A 21,054-nucleotide genomic window follows, 5' to 3' on the forward strand; every position below is an offset into this window, starting at 1 on the left:
GTGCTTCATTTTGCGGCGGGTGCTTCATTTTGCGGAGGGAGCCTCATCTGAAGCACAAATGCGTCGACGCTCATCATATAACTTTGCGTGGGGCCACAAGTTGGCCACAAGTGGCGTGGGGCCTCAAGTTGGCCAGGGGTGGCCCTGCTGTCCGTAGTGCTGAAACCAGCAATCAAAAAAATACCCCCCCAGGCTCGTCCAGCCTAGCCTGGGTGAATAAAAATGATTGTGAAACTACTCAAGAATACTTAAATACTTATAAAGTCATATTTATGTCTCGATGCATAGGCCTACCTCCCCCCAGCACCTTTACGAGTCATACATTTATGGCCCCCTATTTAAGTGGGTGCATGCCATGGGTACCACTTCCACTTTGTATCTTACATGTAAAATGCAGACGGTCCCTGCGCCTGCCTGCAGCTGACAGACGACAGTTGAACTGGACGCACGAATGAAGTTTGTTGAAATCAACCCATGGCACTGCTACAAAAAAAGCTTCACGTTGTGTTTGTTTAAACGCATATGTGCTTGACAGAGGCTACAGCGGGATAATAGGACAGCGGTGAGGAGTTATGGCGGCGTTGCTTCTCTCCGAGACCGATATCAAGCACCGGTCCATGGCGGAGGAGGATCCGAACGGGAATGAGCACAGGGCGGCTGCACGCAGCGCGGAGCCTCGCTGGGGACCGCAGCACGCCGGGGCCCGACAGCTAGCGAGGCTCTACTCTCCCGGTGAGGACATTTGTATTGTTGTTATTGTTGTTGTCACTTGCTTCGTCAGTAATGGGGCTAAAAATTACACATGGTTACGTTATAGGCCTACAACCACAGTGCGACATGATGATCATAAAAGGGGTTGTGGAGAAACTATAGGCTGATGACATGTCAGTGTGTCAATGAACTGCCTTAAATAATTGCATTAAATAATGTGAAGGGCCCCTACAGACAGAAATATAGTTTTCATTCTGCATCATTCTGCATCTCTGCATGTCTGTCCCTGATGATATTGGTTATTAAAATCTGCTAGAATTAATAGACTAGTACAGGGGTTCCCAACCTATTTTCCCAAGGGTCCCCCCAAATGACTCCTGTTGGAAGTTGCCCCCTCCCACACACACTAGGGGGGGAGCGCGCAACAGCGGTAATTAAAGTGTAAAAGTCTCAAAAATGCTACTACTACTGTCACAAACTATTTTGTTAAAGGAGGATGAAAGCGTAATTAAGGAGCACTATTGGAGTGACTTTGATGGTTATTGGACTCAGGATTATTTCATTTGGATTCCCGCTGTATGAAGAAATTAAAGGAAGGCGCGGAAGTGGAAACAATTCACAAAGGGATTAAACTGTTTAAAACACATGCTCAAAGTAAACCGGATTTTGCCGATGTGTTTATGTGGATTCAAAAGTCGTAAATAATCTACAAAATGGAGGAGACCGATCTGATCGGAGCAACTGACAAATAATCCACCTGAAACCGGCATGGACAATGACTATGTTTTAAAAATGCGCTTATCCAGAAAAGCCTGGTTTGGACACTTTACGGGCGGAAGAAACATTTCTATTAAAGAAAAAATTATACATTTCTGTCTTTGTATGCCTTTAATAGCTACTAACTAGAATTTTTATTCAAATGAATCAATCAATTATTTTTTATATTTTATAGTAATGTAGAGACAAGGCCTTTTACAATTATATGTATAAAAAAAAAAAAAAAAAAAGTCTATATATGATATTTGGCCTCAAATCATCTGAGGCCTGGCGCCCCCCCCTACGATCTTTGGTTGGGAACCACTGGACTAGTATGTCTGAATATAACAGTCAATTAGTATTTCTAATTTAACTTTAAAGTGGGCCTCCAGAGAAAACTTAAAGGCCTCTGAAAAAAGTTTGTCCTGAGTTCAACATACTTATAAACACTCACAACTACCTTTTCAGAATTTGTATCCAAACTTACAAGTTATGGTGGCGGGGTCCAGGAAAGGAAACTTCTGAGTCCTGAGGACAATTGTTGCATGTCAATCTCTATGGGATTAGTTTTGTGTCATAAAGATAAAGCAACACTTTCTCAGAATCAAGCAAAACTAAGAGTTTAAGAGAAACAAAAACTGAGTCAATCAAAATGTATTCAATTTAAAAAATAAAACTATAAGTTGCAAACAAATCATTTGTGTAATCATGTAAACTATAAGTCTTTTTTCTTTGTTTTAACATATATTTTTGTTTGCAGTTCTCTTTGCTTCTTTCTCAATGATCAGACGTTTGCTCTTGCTGCAGCTCTTCTCGTTTGAGCTCCTTCATTTTTTGTTTTCGATTTTGACACAAACGTCCCAGGTGGGCGGGACTTTCAGGGCTGCGTCCCCATTGGTTACTCAGTTTTTGAGTGACAGCCCACAACACCATTAGGCGCATTCACACCGCAGTACTTTTCCCACAAAGGTTCATGAGAACTTAGTTCATGAGAACTCTCTGAACCTGGGGGAGGATTAGGCAAATGATGCCGCTGACGTCACTTCTTCTTCTTCTGCTTTGGGTTTACTGGCAGGCCGCAAACCACTTCACGGCGTATACTGCCGCCCAAAGTCCCCGGCCGGAAGTCCCCGGAGTTGGGGAAGGCTTCAGTAGAAGCTGCTGGGACTCCCAGCAGCTTCTACTGAAGCCTTCCGAGTAAATCGCCAGAACGCCGACACCTCCTCATCTCCACCGCTCCCATGTTTTATTTTGTGTTGCCATAAGTTAGTCTCTCTGCGTTTCTGCGCTGGGATAATGCTAATGCTAATAATGCTAATGCGAGGATAATAAAATGGCGGCTTCACAAAACTTTTTGGGAGTTTTACGGGGCGTGGTTTGCAATCCGCCCAGCCAATCAGACATATAGCTCTTTTCTCACAAGAGAGCCGCACGAAAGTCCCTGCTCTCTAGCAGCTCTCTGCTCTCTAGCAGGGACTTTCGTGGGGGTAAAAAGGTTCTCATGAACTAATTTTAGTACCGGCTCTTTTTGGTGTGAACGCGATAAAAGAGGCTAACGTCCACGCTAGCTTCCACGCTAGCTGCTATATGTTTTGCATTGAGGTGATACTTGAGGCTTGATGTGCTGCGGTGATATGCAAATTCCTTTTTGCATAATTTGCACACAACCGTGCTCTTATCGACGCTTCCATCCGTCCGTTTTTTAAAACAACATTTCCCACTGTTGTTCACTGTGGTTTGTTGTTGTCTGAAGTCATGAACGTTAGTTGGTGCTCCAGTATAATCGGTACGCCTGAAACTCATCCAGTGAGAAACGTTCCGCGGTGCAAAAATAAGTGCGATTAAAATGCGTTAATTTTTTTAACGCGTTAATTTTTGTGTAATTAATTAATCTTAATTAACGCGTTAAAGTCCCGGCTGTCAAGTTAACGCGTTAAAAACGCGTTAACGCAAAAAAAAAATAACGCCACTAATTATTTTAACGCGATTAACGCATGTGTATTTTTTGTCCTCGGTCGCCCCGTAGTTTCAGAAAGCATCGAGTTTAAAATACCATCTACAAGCTGATGCTGACAGCCCCGCTCCTGCCGCCCGCTTGTGGCAGACCACACTTGGACGCTCACCGGCAGGCACCGACTGGCTGACCGGGAGGGTGTGTGTATGTGTGGCCCGAGCGAGCGAGAGAGAGACCTTACGTGCATTGTTGTTGTTAGCATCTGGTGCTAGCTAGCTGCGCTAACGGATATGGAGCTGTGTAAATGAAAACAGAGGAGCGACATTTCGCCACAACTGCGCCGAGCACTTGACTTTATGCAGGAAGCCAGACAGTGGGACATTGTACGAAAAGTCAGCACACTCAGCACGGATAGTGCGCAACATGATTGCAGCGTCCAGGCAGCTCCCGTTCGAGCATATGCCTTGAGTTGCACATAGCTCCAACGATCCATCCATACATCACACACACACACACACACACACACACACACACACACACACACACACACACACACACACACACACACACACACACACACACACACACACACACACACACACACCACACACACACACACACACACACACACACACACACACACACACACACACACACACACACACCACACACACACACACACACACACACACACACCACACACACACACACACACACACACACACAAACACACACAGGTTGTTGTGTATAATATTCATGAGAATATTTGTCATTGTTCAAATGATAATAAACATTAGCATAAAGCATATTTGTCCACTCATATGTTGATAAGAGTATTACAAACTTGAAAAATATTCCTCTAAGGTACATTTAGAACAGATCAAAAATGTGCGATTAATTTGCGATTAATCGCGATTAACTATGGACAATCATGCGATTAATCGCGATTACATATTTTAATCGACTGACAGCCCTAATATATATATAAATATGCCAATGAAATAAATTCTGAAATAAATAAATGAGGCAATAAATATGTAGGCCTATACATGTACATTTAAATACACATTTATTTATTTCATGGGACTTTTATTTCATAATGACACATTTATTTATTTCAAGAGACTTGTATTTCATAATGACACATTTATTTATTTCAGGGGACTTGTATTTCATAATGCCATATTTCCATTCCTTATATGCAAATCAACGGGGCGTGGTTAGCTCACAGATCCAGACCAAAGCAACAGCACCACAACACTGACTCAATAGCTCTTGTTTCACACTCCAGTACTCTTAAGTGGTTTTCAAACTGCCAATAAACCAAACCGGTTCCGGTTCAAGAACCGTTCTTGTGCTTTTCTGGTGCTTAACTGGTTCTTCTCTGGTTCTGCCCCTTTTCCACCAAACCGGTTCCAGAGCCAGTTCCGGGCTAGCCTGATTTAGCTCTGGTTCTTCCTGTTTCAGCCGCAGCGGAGCCAGCTCTAAACACCGAAAACCGGTTCTTAGCTGACCCCACTTGGCTGCCCGGCAAGAACCAAGAACCAAGAACCACGCTCACGTCGGAAGGGGGCTAGATTAACCTGAGCCATAATAACAGTTTATGGTAAGTACGGAAAATGAAAGTTGTAACAAGTAGTAGCGCTGAGCAAAGTGACTAGAACGCAACCACACACTTATAAAAAAATAACACACTTTATAAAGTCAGGCTTCATGTGATTCTGTTTATTTGTACCTTACTTTGACCATCCGTTCGCTGTTATTGATCATTGTGGAGAGCAGGCAGAAGTTTTGTTTTGTATTAGCTATCGGATGGAATCAATACATGGGCTGCACAGGTTGTCATGTCCGACTATCACAAGTAGAATCATAGGCGGCGCGTGAGGCTCAGGTTTGGGAAGGCTAAATAACTTTTTTTACCTGACGCTGCCTGCCTCCGGCGTCTATATAGAAAAGAGATCAACTCAGTGAAAGCACCGCCTGCTGACCAATCCAAGCTCAGTGTGCAGAGTTTAAATCTATCAAGTCATATTACAGGATAAAGGAAATACAGTTTAAACTGCCGTATGCAGAGAAGACGCCGACGTGTCGCACTTATCATTCATATCACATCATCAATCACATCATCGATCATATAATATCATATAGGCCTATCATATATTTCCTTATGAGTCAGCTTCTCTAGCCGTATCTGGCCGTGCAACACTTACATTGTCACATACTGTATGCAGAAGTATTATTTTAAGCAACACATTAGGTTGACAAAACACTCAACTCAAATCTAATTAAAGGCCGATCCACTCGTGTCTTAGATGGGGCAGTGATATCAGTGACAGTGACGCTTTCAAACACTCTGTAGTTTATTTATTTTTTAACCAGTTGTTCTATATTCACCTTGCAGGTGCAACTATGTGGCTTGTATCCTGGATTACATGTTTAAGTCATGTTTAAAGTTCATATTTGTCTAATATTAGTTTACTTTTCATTAATGAAGTATGACGCTGCGCTGTCAGTACACTTGTCCCTGTTTGTGATTGGTCAAATGTTGCTAACCCCACCCCTTTCACGTGAACGCGCTCTCAGCTGGAGAGAGAAACCCTGGCTTGATTTACCGAGTTGATAACCAGCATCGTAGGACCGCTTAGCGAGATCTCGTTTGTTAGGGTTAGTTAAGACAACTCAAACGTATCCAGGGTATGTTGAACTGGCTTCGTAGAAGAGGGCACAGGTGGCTGCATAGCAGCGCTAATGTCAAAGGCACAAACATTATACATTATATTTGTATTTTACCAGGATGCGACAAAAGTATTTGGGAAGGCTTAGCCTTCCCTAGCCTACAGTACCCGCCGCCCCTGAGTAGAATCATAATGAAAAGGTCAAATGTGCCTGTAGAAAACGGCTTATGCCACAATAGGATAGCAACAAGTAGTCACTATAGTCAGTTTAGCTTCTGTTGCTGTTGCATAACTGCGGTCAACTCAGCCGTCTCTCGCGTTCGCTTGGTCAAATCAGCAGCTATTCATTTTTGAGTGTGCAATTAATTAACGTTTTGTATTATAGCCAGTGGCGTTTCTAGGTGTACAAAACTGGGGGGGCAGAAAGAGGTCGAGAGAGAAAGAGAGGGGGGGGGGGACAGAGAGAGGGAGGAGAGAGAGAGGGGGGACAGAGAGAGGGGGGGAGGAGAGAGAGAGGGGGAGTGTCAAATTACATACTGAAGACCACAGGAGCAACACTGTGAGCGCATACATTTACGTACACAGCATGGGGATGTCATAGTAATGCACCTTCATACATGGAGTAAAGGTCACCATCACAAAGTAATTCTTAACAATAACAACAACCGTAATGCTTTAGCATTAAAACACCATAGACTGTAAATATAAGGAAAACACAGACACTCATCATCGAGGTCACAATATCAATCGATCCAGCAGAGGCAAAACACAGAAGATCAACAAAATATATGACATAAATGAACTTACCAAAGCTGAAGGCTCACTTGAAAAGAAAAGCGGCACGGCGGTCCTTCCTCTGACAGAATGTGTCTATCACTTTGGGGATGAAGTCCTGTAGTTGCTGGATCAACTGGCTTTCAATTGAAAGCATGGCCAATGCGTTAAGTCGCGGCTGTCCCATGGTGTTGCGAGTGAAAGTCTTTATCCTTTTGAGGGTGGAAAAGTTCCTCTCTGACTCGGATGTCGTCATCGGAGTTGTCACTATTATTTTGACCAAAATAACAGTCTCAGCAAACGTTTCCTCCAAGTTGTTCTCGTGAATGGATTTCAACAGAGACAGGGCAGTGTTTCCAGTGTGAAGCTCACTGTGGCGGTAGAGCGTGGTCAGCTCAGACTTCAACTTCTCCTTGTTTCCCAACGCAGGCCACAGTTTCACGGCGCAGTCAAGCTCAGGTGTAGGAAATGACAGGACATGCTGTGGGAAGAATGAGCTGTCAACAAGCTTTGCAGCGATCAAATGGTCACTCTGTGAGAACCTCTGTTCCACCTGTGAGATGACTGTGTCACAAGCCTCCTTCATCACCGGCGCTGTGCTGCTGACTCGTCGGCCTGGCTCGTCTGTTCCATCATGAGCAGTGGCGGCCAATGCATCAGTTTTCTGCCTCATTTTCTGAACATTTTCCTTGAAACGGCAGAGCGCGCTGTTGATCCCAGGTGCATCGATGCTTCGTTTTTGCAGAGTGTTGTATAGAACATCCACTTCTGGCATAAGCAACGAAAAAAACTCCAGGAGCTGCATAAATGCTCGGTCCCGCAGTTTCTTTGACAGGCCGTATGCCTCACTTATGGTGACCACATCCCATCCTGGTTGTGCGCGTATATGCTTCATACACTGAAGTAGTGCATCTCGGGTCTCCCAAACCGCGTTCACAGTTCTGCTTTTAAAGTTCCATCTCACAGCCGGTGGCCGTGGGATGCGTCTCTGTGTTGCCTCGATCTGCAAGAGCTGCAACACGTTTTGGAGCACCGGAGAAAAAAGTGGAAAAAGCAGTTAGATCTGCAAAAAACACCTTCAGGATGCTCATCCTTGCTGAACACAGTTGCTGCAGGGTCAGGTTCAGTTGGTGGGCGTAGCAGTGAACAAACTGAGCGTTTGGGTACGTCTCCTTCATCACCGTCTGTACCCCGCGCACGTTACCGCTCATGACGGCCGCCCCGTCATAGGTCTGAGCGATTAGCTTTTCTTTCAGCTGCAGGGTTTCCAGATTAGCCTTGATGCTGTTAGAGAGACCTACACCAGTTTTGTCCTTTACTTCCACAAACTCCAAAAAACGCTCTGTAACTGTGAGGTCAGGCATAATGTATCGCAGCACAATCACCATTTGCGATTTACAGGAGACATCGGTTGTCTCGTCGGCCTGAACGCCAACAAATGATGTGTTGTCCACTTGCTTGGCTATTTCCTCCCTGTACACATCATACATGCAGTCCAAGAGTTCATTCTGTATGGTGCTTGATGTCCCTTTGAAAACAAGCTGAGCTTCGTAGTGCCGTTGAAGCCTGGAATCGCCCTCACACATTGTCTCGAAAATTGACCTGAATATCCCTGGATTCAGAGAGTCCGCCGACTCGTTGTGGCCCCGCAGTGCTGTCTCACATTTCCCACACAGTTTAATACAGGTGATGATCCGACCAAGCACGTACCTGTTTTCTTCCACCTTCCTATTATGAGAATCAATGCCGCGTCTGTAGGCGCTGTCAATCTGAGCTGCAACATTCACCCTTCCAAGTAATCCCAATTTTACGGCATTTTCCAAATGACTGTTGCTGCTCTCATGCTTCATTGTCCTCTCCGAAAGATGCTTTAAGTCCTTGTAACCTGTCCTCGACCAAGTACCTTGATCTTCACCAAAAAGCAGGCAAGGAAAGCAAAAGAGGGAATTCTTCTGGATGCTCGCCGTTAGCCATTTCTTTTTAGCAAACCACTCAGCGTTAAACCCACGTTTAACTTTGCCCGCAGTCTGGACCATTTGGAAATCCGGTGGATGGTGGGCAACGAGGCGCTTTACCTCCAGTTTCTCTCCGAGACTAAGTGTCTCAAATGTGTGCTCCAGTAAATGGTCAACTTCATTCATTTTCTTTCAGTTTTTTACTTCTTTTAATCGCTGGTGATGTTAGCTATATGCTGCTCTCTCGTCTCCTCTTCAAACTACACGTGACGTTTCGCAGCACTGCACACGTGAGTACTTACAGCCAATCAATTCTGAATTATGTGAGATGACGTATGGTGGGGATGGGAGCACTATGCCCCTACGGTCATTATTTTTTTGCCACACACATTAAATAGAAAAATACTCTGAGCATGCGCAGTGTAGTTTTTACAATCACCGTTCACTTAGACTGTGAGAGGGAGGGGCAGGATCGGGTTTTGTCCCACATGGCTCTAAACAGCTCAAAACGGCACTCTAGACACTAATTAGAAGAACACAGACTAAAACAGAAATGTACAGACGAATCAGATTATTAAACATGACCTTAAAATATATTTTATCCATCCATCCATCCATCTTCTCCCGCTTATCCGTGGTCGGGTCGCGGGGGTAGCAGTTCCAGCAGAGAGCCCCAAACTTTCTTTTCCCTGGCGACATCAACCAGCTCTGACTGGGGGATCCCAAGGCGCTCCCAGGCCAGCGAAGAGATATAATCCCTCCACCTGGTCCTAGGTCTACCCCTTGGTCTCTTCCCAGCTGGACGTGCCTGGAACACCTCCCTAGGGAGGCGCCCAGGTGGCATCCTAACTAGGTGCCCGAACCACCTCAACTGGCTCCTTTCGACGCGAAGGAGGAGCGGCTCAACTCCGAGTCCCTCCCTGATGACCGAACTTCTCACCTTATCCCTAAGGGAGACACCAGCCATATATTTTATATGTTTTTTAATTTATTTTTTAGTATTTTTTTGTAATCATTATTTGTAATACTTTCTTCTGACACTAGGTGGGGCTGTGCCCCACCTGCCCCTAATGACCCGCCGCCACTGATTATAGCAGCTATCGGATGGAATCAATACATGGGCTGCACAGGTTGTAATGTCCGACTATCACAAGTAGAATCATAATGAAAAATACGCCGGTAAAATGTGCCTGTAGAAAACGGCTTATGCCACAATAGGATAGCAATAGCAAGTAGTCAGTTTAGCTTCGGTTGCTATGCTAACATCAAGGGCGCCAGAAGCGGGGGGGGCCAGGGGGCCATTGGCCCCCCCACTTTCAGCCCTGCCCCACATTTTCGCAGCAGCAGATTTTTATTTTTTATTTCGAACAGATTAAAAAATAACAAATAAAAAATAACAAATGTGAAAAACAGAATACCGTATTGTTATAATACAGTATTTATCCACATTCATGGTAATATTTGTATATTCAACAAAAAAAAAAAAAAAGTCTTCATATTAATAATAATAATAATAAATCATATGTGTCCGAAAGGGAGTAGGAGGAAGCAAATGCTTATTAATTCCCACCCCTTACTTGATCAATGATTGTCCTTTAAATCATTATGCAAGTTATTCCTACTTAGATTTACATTTATACATACATATACAATAATTTCTCATCTTCAATCACCTTTCTTCCTTCTCATATGTTTCCAAAAAAGTGTTTCTGTACATCCTTTTAAACTGAATTATGCTTGTGCTGCTCCAAACCATTCCATAAAATCACCCCACAGATTGTTATACTCATACTTCTCAGAGTTGTTCTGACCTTGAGTTGTTTAAAATGTAGATTTCCTCTCAAATTATACACACCCTCTCTGTCTACGAACAATGTTTTTAATTTCCTAGGAAGTAGATTATGTCTGGCTCTGTACATGATTTGTGCCGTTTTAAATTTAACCAGATCAATGAACTTTTACTTTCTCGTGCGCACGCTTTAGTAACTTGTGCGCACGAGTTACTAAAGCATGCGCACGAGTTACTAAAGCGTGTGCACGAGTTACTAAAGCGTGTGCACGAGTTAATAAAGCGTGGCCTCGTTTTATTTAAATTGAGGGATTCCTGTCCGTGACTCACAGTATCTGCTGCCCACAGCTGTTTTATAGAAGGAAAACCTCCTTCACTTTATGAAATCTCTGCGGCACCAGTGGCCTGTACTACGAAGCAGGATTTGCTATTTACACTATTCATTCATGGAGTATGACGCTGCGCTGTCAGCACGCGTCTCCATGTTTGTGATTGGTCAAATGTTGCTAACCCCGTCCCTTTCACGTGAGCGCGCTCTCAGCCGGACAGAGAAACCCTGGTTGATTTACTGAGTTGATAACCAGCTTCGTAGGACCGCTTATCGACATCGCTTTTGTTAGGGTCAGTTAAGCCGGGTAAAAACATATCCAGGTCCAGGGTCTGTTGAACTGGCTTCGTCGTACAGGGCACTGGAGGCAGTAACGTGTAACTCAGCAGAATCTGAGAAGAGCAGCACCAGCTGCAAAGAGCTGTGCCTTTTACTGTTTACTTCACTAGAACCGCTGAATAGAGATCGAGGCTGCTACGTTTAACCACACACACCTACTGTATACACACATCAAACTGAGTATTCCCCCTCGCTTTATGAAGGAGATGTCCTGTCACCGGGGCGCATGATGTGTGTGTGTGTGTGTGTGTGTGTGTGTGTGTGTGTGTGTGTGCTCAGCTCCGCTCTGTGTGCGAATTCGTGTGTATCCGACACCACCGGCATTTGTTTTCAAATTACCACGAACAGCACACGCACACACACACACAAAATGAGGCCACGCTTTATTAACTCGTGCGCACGCTTTAGTAACTCGTGCGCACGCTTTAGTAACTCGTGCGCACGCTTTAGTAACTCGTGCGCACGAGTTACTAAAGCGTGCGCACGAGTTACTAAAGCGTGCGCACGAGAAAGTAAAACGTGGCCACGTTTTATTTATTTTTCTCTCAATGAACCCTCCAGGGCTCCGTACGTTACAGTTTGTTTTCATCTGATTTCAAATAAACAGAGTCTTGGCTTTCAGAATATTAAACTTGTTTCGGCAAATTCAGATGATAAATACAGCTTTGAAGCTTCGGCATAATTACAAGCGGAGAACGGAGTAGCTTAACGTCATAGCAGGCATAACAACAGCCGGTGTTTCTCGTGAGTGCAGTAATCCAAACGAAAATATCTTCCCTCCGTACTATTTTGATCATTTGCTCCGCTAATAATCAATCATGATGATTGATGATGAGAAATGATGGATTCCAGAGAAGAGAAAACTTTAAAGGCCTTTTTCTCAAAATGATGACTCTGTAACAGTCATTATATAATGTGACATATTTTGCTTAATATTTGGAGTACAAAAACAATCCTGATATCATTAGAAAGCTAGGAATCAAAATGTGTCTTCGGGTCAATGCGACTGATTTCGATGGAGCAGGTCACTTTGCATTAGGTAAAATAAAGCAGGCAGACATAACAGGAAGAATATGTACATTTTAACCCAATCAAATAGGACATTGTCACACCATTCAAATGTATCCATGTAAATTACAACCAATAAAAAAGCTTAGATTTGTTTATTTGTTACGTTGTTTACTTTATTTGTTACGTTGTTCTGTGTGTCAACCGTTAACCTAGAAATAATATATACACTTGCAAACATGTCAGAAGAACCAGCGCAGAAGAAAACTAAATACAGTCAATCTAAACTTAAATTTAACAACTGGAAGGTCACATGCCTGACATCCACATCTCCGGAGCCTGGACCTTCATCAATCATAGAAACAGCGAAGCCAGATGAACCCAAAAGCAGCACATCTGCGGCCGCAGAAACTGTCAAAACCGCCGCCGCCCCCGCCCCCACCGCCGCCGTCGTTGAACCGAAACAGGCTGGTTCCGACTGCATGGAGGTTTGTTGTCGGGACATTGAGGCGGGTAAAGCTGTACAGCTAACTGTCGGAAAAAAGGAGACCGCTAGTAGATTATTTGAGCAAAGAGAAAGGTAGCCTACTTCAACGCAGAATGGTACAAAAACAGAGAGTGGTTAATTCTTTGCAAAACCACTAAACGATAGTGATAAATTGCGATGTTAACAACCTCATGATAACCTCATAGGCTATGTTTTTAACTTAGGATCATACCTGTGTTTAGTCTAGAAAAAGGTAAATGTGTGCATTTTACTATAAAGTTGTGTATATTTACAGACTATTGCAAAAACTAAGAAGCTTATAAACATCAGGTTTAAAACTAAAAGAGCTTTAACACAATTAAAGATGTTTGGAGTTTTATTTGAGTTATATAAGTTATATACATTTTTTGTCAAAGAGATGCTGATTTGAAACCGTTGTTAGGCCTACATACAGTTACGGCATTTCCTGTTTCTGCCGGAGAGAGGGGAGTTTGTCCCAAAGCTTGCTGCTGTATTTACTCCCTCCATCTGACAGGAGGGAGCCTCATGTGTCACTCCACGGAGTTCACTCCGTCACGGAGGGGGAGTGTGTAGGTGTAGGGCGTGGTTTGGGATTGGGCCATACACACGCACTTTTTTTGGCCCCCCCACTTCTAAAATGAATCCGGCGCGCCTGGCTAACATCACCCATTTTATACCAGAGAAACTTTCATAACAGCGTTGTGATGCCAAACAGCGTCAATTCAGACTGACACACATTCACTTAAGGGGAACTGGGGATATGTATCAGCTGCTTGTGTGACAGTCAGACAGTGAATACTTTAGAGCGGCCGCTGCCATGTGAGCTAACCTGGAGCTAACGGGAGAATAAACTCCTGTGGAAGAGCAGCCAGCACTGCAGCGGTCGGTAAATGCCGCTGAAACACATTAATAAACAATGAACCACGGCACTCTGGAGAAAAGTATAAGGTTGGAGAAGTCGGAGCTGAACCAGAAAAGCTCTAGCACAGAGCTAGAATGGGAAAAGCGCTGGTGTGAAAGCCGCATGAGTCAGTGTTGTGGTGCTGCTGCTTTGGTCTGGATCTGTGAGCTAACCACGCCCCGTTCATTTGCATATAAGAAATGGAAATGTGGCATTATAAAATACAAGTCCCCTGAAATAAATAAATGTGTCATTATGAAATAAAAGTCTCTTGAAATAAATAAACGTGTCATTATGAAATAAAAGTCTCTTGAAATAAATAAATGTGTATTTAAATGTACATGTATACATATTTATTGCCTCATTTATTTATTTCAGAATTTATTTCATAGGCATATATATATGTATTTATTTAATTATTTATGTATTTATTTATTTAATTTTGGCTTAAATGGCATTCCATACTCATGCAGCGCAACCCTATGAGCGCAACTCATGCAGCAAACTCCGGAGTCCAGTCGGCCACGTTAGTGTCGGTGTCTCCTGGGTAGGGATGGGTATCGTTTGAAATGTATCGATTCCGATTCCGGTTCTGCTTATCGATTCCGGTTCTTATCGATTCCACGTTTCGATTCCAAAATTGTAAAAGAAAGAGGTCAAACGTTTAGATAACAAAAATATCTTTATTCTTTTAAGCTTTAACTGACATTTTTACAATAAAAAAATATATACATGCAATACAAATGTATTGCACAATAGCTGTGCTTTATTTTAACTGAGCTATGCCTGTGGCAAGCTATTAACAGGCATTACACTGTGCCTTGTCTTTTTCTTTTTTAGTGTAGTGGAGCCTCACTTCAGAGCGTTTACCGTGACCCATCTTTGGTGTTATGAAGTGACTGAGCTCGTGAACTGTCTACTGGAGGGCGGGGGGAGCCTCGCTGCGGGGCAACTGTGGCAATATTGTCTGGATGCAGACCGCAGCAAGGAGGCGGATCCTAAAGGGGGCGGATCCTATAGGGGGCGTTTCCTAAAGGGTTATCAACCCCGCCCCCCACGTATTTCTTAAAGGTATATGACGCTCTGTTTCTCATTTATTTTAATGCTTTGAATGAATCATAAACGAACTTTGAAAAATAATAATTATAATTAATTTGCATAAAGAATGAAGAGTATACAACCCACAGAGAAGACAAATTCATAAATTGTAGGCATATCATTTTTTACTGTTTGTGCAGTGGTAGTAATATTATTCAAATCAATCAACTAAGTTTTATGGAAGATATTGCTGTATATCATTTAACAACATGAGTAGAGGTTTCTGTACACTTAAAATACTGAAGTTGAAGTTACTGTCCTGATGTGTATCATTCATTTGTTCATGTTGTGTCTGGTGGTAATATTAATTAATTAATTAACGTATTTATTATTTTTGAAACATTACAATACACATCAAATACTAAACATGAAATGTATAGTACATACCAATACATTGTACAAAGGAAAATATACAGTACATACAAAGAGGAAAGTCTTCATTAAACATAAACATTTTATTGGGTGTTCTAATTCAGCAACCACAAAATATGTGCCCAGATTTAATTATCTCTGACTTCATCAACCAAAAGATACATTTTGATATTTAACATGACATACTCAGAAAGAAAAACACACTGTCTGCCTTATACAACTTTTGTTGGTCATCTTTAAATATCATCCAAGTTTTGTAGATGGACAATTTTGCTATTATTAGTATAAGGTTTACACTAGGCTATATATTTCACTATGGGGTGTGTTAAGACCCAGAATGATATTTGGCTATTTCTGTGTAAATTTCACTTTGAACAGAGACAAGATAAGGGCAGCAACTTGAGTTGACTGCTAAAGTTTCAAATGTTCTCTTTAGTTCAGTTTCCATTGTCGCATAAGACTGATCCAGATCCTGAATGTTTTCCTATCTGACCATGGCTGTCCTCTGTCTCCTGCTAACTGTATATTTTGCGCAGTCTATCTCTGCTCACGCTGTTGCGTCGGCGTGTTCTCCTGCGTGTTGGCCATGTGTTGCACTGGAACCAGACACCGCAAAGACTTCAGCCGAGCACGTACGAACTGCTCATGCGTGAGTGGCAATAACTCTCCTTACCAGCAGGCGGCGGTAGTGTGTATTCGTCATTGAAAACAGGCAACAACCGGAAAACAGAGAAGAAGAACAGACTACGTGATATAAACAAACAACAAACAGCTGTGCGTTAGCTTCACCTTAGCATGTGTTCTTTTCAGGTGTTTGTTGAGGTTTTATTATGACTGATTTTAGTAAGTAACGAAGTAACGCGTGTCGGGGCAATGTTAGTAACTGTAGTGTGATTACTGAATTATAAAAGTAGCGCGTTACACTACTCCGTTACCGACAAAAGTAATATTATTACAGTAACGCGTTACAAAGTAACGCGTTACTCAACTCTGAACATAAGTATGATTAAAACGAGCTACGCCATTACCCTCTCAACAACAAATAAATTATTATTATTAACAGACAGAACAGACGTGACTAGGAACTCTCAAGTAAACACGTATTTAGTTTAAATAAAGCCTCTCATTTTTGGTATAGAGCTTTGAATTTGAAACATTAAGGCTTCTACACAATTTCTGAACACACGATGGCAGCAGTTAATGCAGAAAAAAAAGAAAAGGCACAGTAAAGCTGAGAGTCATTCATATCCCTAGAATGCGTGGGGGGCGGGTTCATAACCATTTAGGAAACGCCCCCTATAGGATCCGCCCCCTTTAGGATCCGCCTCCTTGCTGCGGTCTGCATCCAGACCCATCTCAACTGTGGACCTCTGTCGCCTGTCAGCGCAACTTACATGATGCTGTTTTTTTTTTTAAAAGGGCGGTGCTTACCGAGCCGGCCGTCAACGGCCCGCTGACGACCGGCCATTCTGTGATTCTCCAGAACACACAGATGGCCAGTCCTCCCTTACCCTGGCTGTATTCCACCGGGTCACCGCGGCGCAGACGGACCCGGTGGAATACAGGGTCTACCGCGTTTAGGAACCGTTAAGGTTCCTAAACGCATGTATTTTTTCTTTTAATGTTTATTTTATTAGCTTTTCTTTTTAATGACTGATTTTAAATGCCATTTTCTTAATCTCTTTCATTTTTTGTAAAGCACTTTGAATTGGCCTTGTGTTGAAAAGTGCTATATAAATAAACTTGCCTTGCCTTGCCTTGCCTTGCCTTGCCTAAGCAGAACCAAAATTGTGTATTTTGTATGGGTACCCGGTACCCGGCATTTTCTTATCGGTTCTCATCTGGAACCGAGTTTCGGTTCCCAACCCTACTCCTGGGGATTTTCATGAAAATATTGGACTTCTCTTATGGATTGCTGTGCATTATACTTGTGCTGTGTAGTTTATATTTTATTCCAACTTTAAATATTTTAATATCTGAACACACTGTTGCTGTAAAATAATTTCCCAATTTGGGATTGATAAAGTGTCTGTCTGTCTATTTATTTATTTTATAGATTAAAAAAACGCATCTATGTATTTTCAAGCTAAAGGTGATACACAATATAAACTGTATACTGTTATTTTTCAAAGACATGTTACATTTCAAAAGCATACAGTTGCAAGAAAAAGTATGTGAACCCTTTGGAATTACCTGGATTTCTGCATAAGTTGGTCATAAAATGTGTTCTGATCTTCATCTAAGTCACAACAATAGACAAACACAGTCTGCTTAAACTAATACCACACGAACAATTATATGTTTTCATGTTTTTATTGAACACACCATGTAAACATCACAGTGCAGGGCGGAAAAAGTATGTGAACCCCTAGGAAAGTTCAGCACTGTTGCTACTCTCCCTAGGAGTGGCCGTCCTGTAAAGATGACTGCAAGAGCACAGCGCAGAATGCTCAATGAGGTGAAGAAGAATCCTAGAGTGTCAGCTAGAGACTTAAAGAAATCTCTGGCACATGCTAACATCTCTGTTGACGAATCTACGATACGTAAAACACTGAACAAGAATGGAGTTCATGGGAGGACACCACGGAGGAAGCCACTGCTGTCCAGAAAAAACATTGCTGCACGTTTGAAGTTTGCAAAAGAGCACCTGGATGTTCCACAGCACTACTGGCAAAATATTCTGTGGACAGATGAAACCAAAGTTGAGTTGTTTGGAAGGAACACACAACGCTATGTGTGGAGAATCCAAAGGGTTCAAATACTTTTTCTTGCAACTGTATATGTTATATATATACTATTAATGTTTAGGACAAACAATTAAAGACTGCTTTAATTTAACAAATTCTACAATATAAAGTGGCAGATTTGCTTTATTAAACAGACCAGATCTAGGCTGCATACCAACCTTTATATATACAGTCATATGATACCAACACAATTAGGAACATGCTCACATCTTACTATGTTGGTCTGAAGAGCTGAAGCATTCATACACAATGGATACAAACTGTGTTGTCTCATTCTATCATGTGAGAAAATGATATACATTTAGCATTTAAAAACTCAACATACTATTCCTAGCCTGAGGAAGATATGAATAATCTACAGATTTGAATGGAATCTCTAACATTTTCATTAGAATAAAGACAAAAGAGTGATTATACAAATTACATTTATTGAAATTTGAACCAGAAGAAGAAGTCTCTAATAATGTTTTAAATAAAAGGACATAAAACAAAAAGGTGGATAATAATAAAATCTATTAAATGTAGGCTATATGTAAAGACATTTGGTCAAATGAAATTAAACTGAGCAAGTGATAACAGCAACGCCAGCGTGGATGAAGCTGGTGCAGGTCTTTCTTCATGCCCCCCCTCCATGCTGTCCCCTCAGAGGAAGTGGGGAAACGGGATAAAACTCTGGACGCCACGCTGTCTCAATGATCCACACTGTTAATATGAGAGGAAAATAAATGTTTTAGGAAATGACAAATATGAAGTTAACAAATCAAACACAGCTCAGGGGCAGTCATGGACGGTAGGTTTTCCTACAAAGTTAACTCAGCATCCATTGATTTTCATATCAAATGTGCGTGTTAATAAAATAAGCTATCATGGCTTATACTTGCATATCTAAACATAATCATGAAAGCCTGTTGGTAGAGGTTGTGTCTTCCTGGTCGAATGTACTTATTGTAAGTCGCTTTGGATAAAAGCGTCAGCTAAATGCAATGTAATGTAATGTAGAGTGTTTGTGCGCCAGTGTCTGAACGCTCACTCACTGCTAGCTATGTAGCTAACTGTCCCTGCTGTTAGGCTACTTCAACCCAGTCTCACATCTAAACGTGTAATAACTACGTTGGTCCTCAACTTGGGACGTAGTATTTCTACAAAAACGCCTCTGAAATTGTAGGATCCCTACATTTTTTTTCATCATTCATTTCCAATGGCTGGCGTCTATGTCACGTGATCTTCAAATTTTTCCCCACAGAAAAAATAAAACATGGCCGACCTTCGTTTTATTCTCTGTGGAAAATGCCTATTTTAAGGTTAGTTCGGCCATTAAAATGCGTTTTGATGTCATTTGATGTGAGAAATATGAGTTGTTATTTCAGATTATTTGTGCAGTGGATGTACATGGTCTTTAGTTAGCTAGTTATTACGACGATTACTTCAGGAAATTGTACACGTTCAACGTTTTCATGGTTGCTAAGGTGGTTGCCACGGACACTGCTATCGAGTGCTGTTGCAACGCTGTCTCCTAAAAATTATGTTCCCACAGAACTAAACTGCATTCTCAATTACGTTTAGCTAGAAACGTATTTTCTCCCACGTTACGTTTGTTATGAATGTATCTTAAATACGTTTATTTTCTACATATCTTTGCCATTTATTGTCTTGCTTATAATAATGATAATAATCATTTATAAATATAATTTTAGAGAACACATTTGAAATCAACGATCGGGCTCGATATATGGTCAAATTAAAATCAGTAGGCGAGGCTGTAATTTCACCAGCTGTTACTCTCATGAGCGAGGCAGAAAATAATAGTTTTAACATGCCAAAAAGCTGCTGTGTAGTTTATTGCACCTCAAACATTAAAACAAATCCAGAGTTACGTGTTTCTGTACTTCCTCTCTCAGACCCAGACCAGACCCTCCTTCCACCAACACACTTACCTCCTTTTCCCCTCTCTCTCCAAGTGAGGTTATTACCCTCATTACCTCTGCCCGCCCTACCACCTGTCCTCTGGACCCTATCCCTTCAAACCTCCTTCAGACTATCGCTCCTGATATTCTACCGTTTCTCACCCATTTCATCAACACTTCTCTAACTTCTGGTCACTTTCCAAACAGTCTCAAGGAGGCAAGAGTAAACCCTCTCCTAAAGAAACCTACTCTCAACCCGTCTGATGTTATAAACTACAGGCCTGTCTCTCTCCTCCCGTTCCTGTCTAAATCACTTGAACGCGCTGTCTTTAAACAACTCTCCTGTTATCTCAATCAGAACAACCTTCTGGATCCGCACCAGTCTGGTTTCAAGGCAGGTCACTCCACAGAAACTGCTCTCATTGCTGTCACGGAGGAACTGCACACTGCCAAAACTGCATCCCTCTCCTCTGTCATCATCCTGTTGGACCTGTCTGCTGCATTCAACACGGTGAATCATCAGATCCTCCTTCACAAACTTGGAGTTTCAGGCTCTGCACTTTCCCTCCTCACCTCATACCTGAAAGACCGTACCTACAGGGTGACTTGGAGAGGGTCTGAGTCCGACCCTTGTCAATTAACTACGGGGGTCCCTCAGGGCTCTGTTCTTGGTCCCCTCCTCTTCTCCCTGTACACAAACTCGCTTGGATCAGTCATTAGCCCGCATGGTTTTTCTTACCACTGCGCTGATGACACCCAATTAATTCTGTCCTTTCCCCGCTCAGAGACCCAGGTCGTCGCACGCATCTCTGCTTATCTAGCTGACATCTCTCAGTGGATGTCTGCTCATCACCTCAAACTCAACCTTGACAAGACTGAGCTGCTCTTCCTTCCGGGAAAAGATTGTCCCACTCTTGACCTAACAATCAACATCGGCACCTCAGTTGTTTCCCCGACTCAGACTGCAAGGAATCTGGGTGTGACCCTAGATAACAACCTGTCCTTCACTGCAAACATCGCTGCTACAACCCGTTGCTGCAGATACACGCTTTACAACATCAGGAAGATACGTCCCCAGCTGACACAGAAAGCGACTCAGGTTCTGGTCCAGGCTCTCGTCATCTCACGCCTAGACTACTGCAACTCCCTCCTGGCTGGTCTACCTGCATGTGCCATCCGACCTCTGCAGCTCATCCAGAATGCAGCGGCTCGTCTGGTCTTCAACCTTCCTAAAT

General features: G+C 42.5%; 1 protein-coding gene across 1 annotated transcript in view; it reads left to right on the forward strand.

The window, feature by feature from the left end:
- The first annotated feature begins 572 nt into the window (after positions 1-572).
- The window catches only part of si:ch211-212o1.2 (uncharacterized protein LOC492735 homolog), a 94,320-nt gene continuing 73,838 nt past the window's right edge, over positions 573-21,054 (forward strand). The window contains 1 exon segment of the mRNA XM_034205915.1: positions 573-732. Coding sequence (XP_034061806.1) covers positions 573-732 — 160 coding nt within the window.

This window comes from Gymnodraco acuticeps, unplaced genomic scaffold (assembly GCF_902827175.1).
Source record: "Gymnodraco acuticeps unplaced genomic scaffold, fGymAcu1.1, whole genome shotgun sequence".
Taxonomy (NCBI): Eukaryota; Metazoa; Chordata; class Actinopteri; order Perciformes; family Bathydraconidae; genus Gymnodraco; species Gymnodraco acuticeps.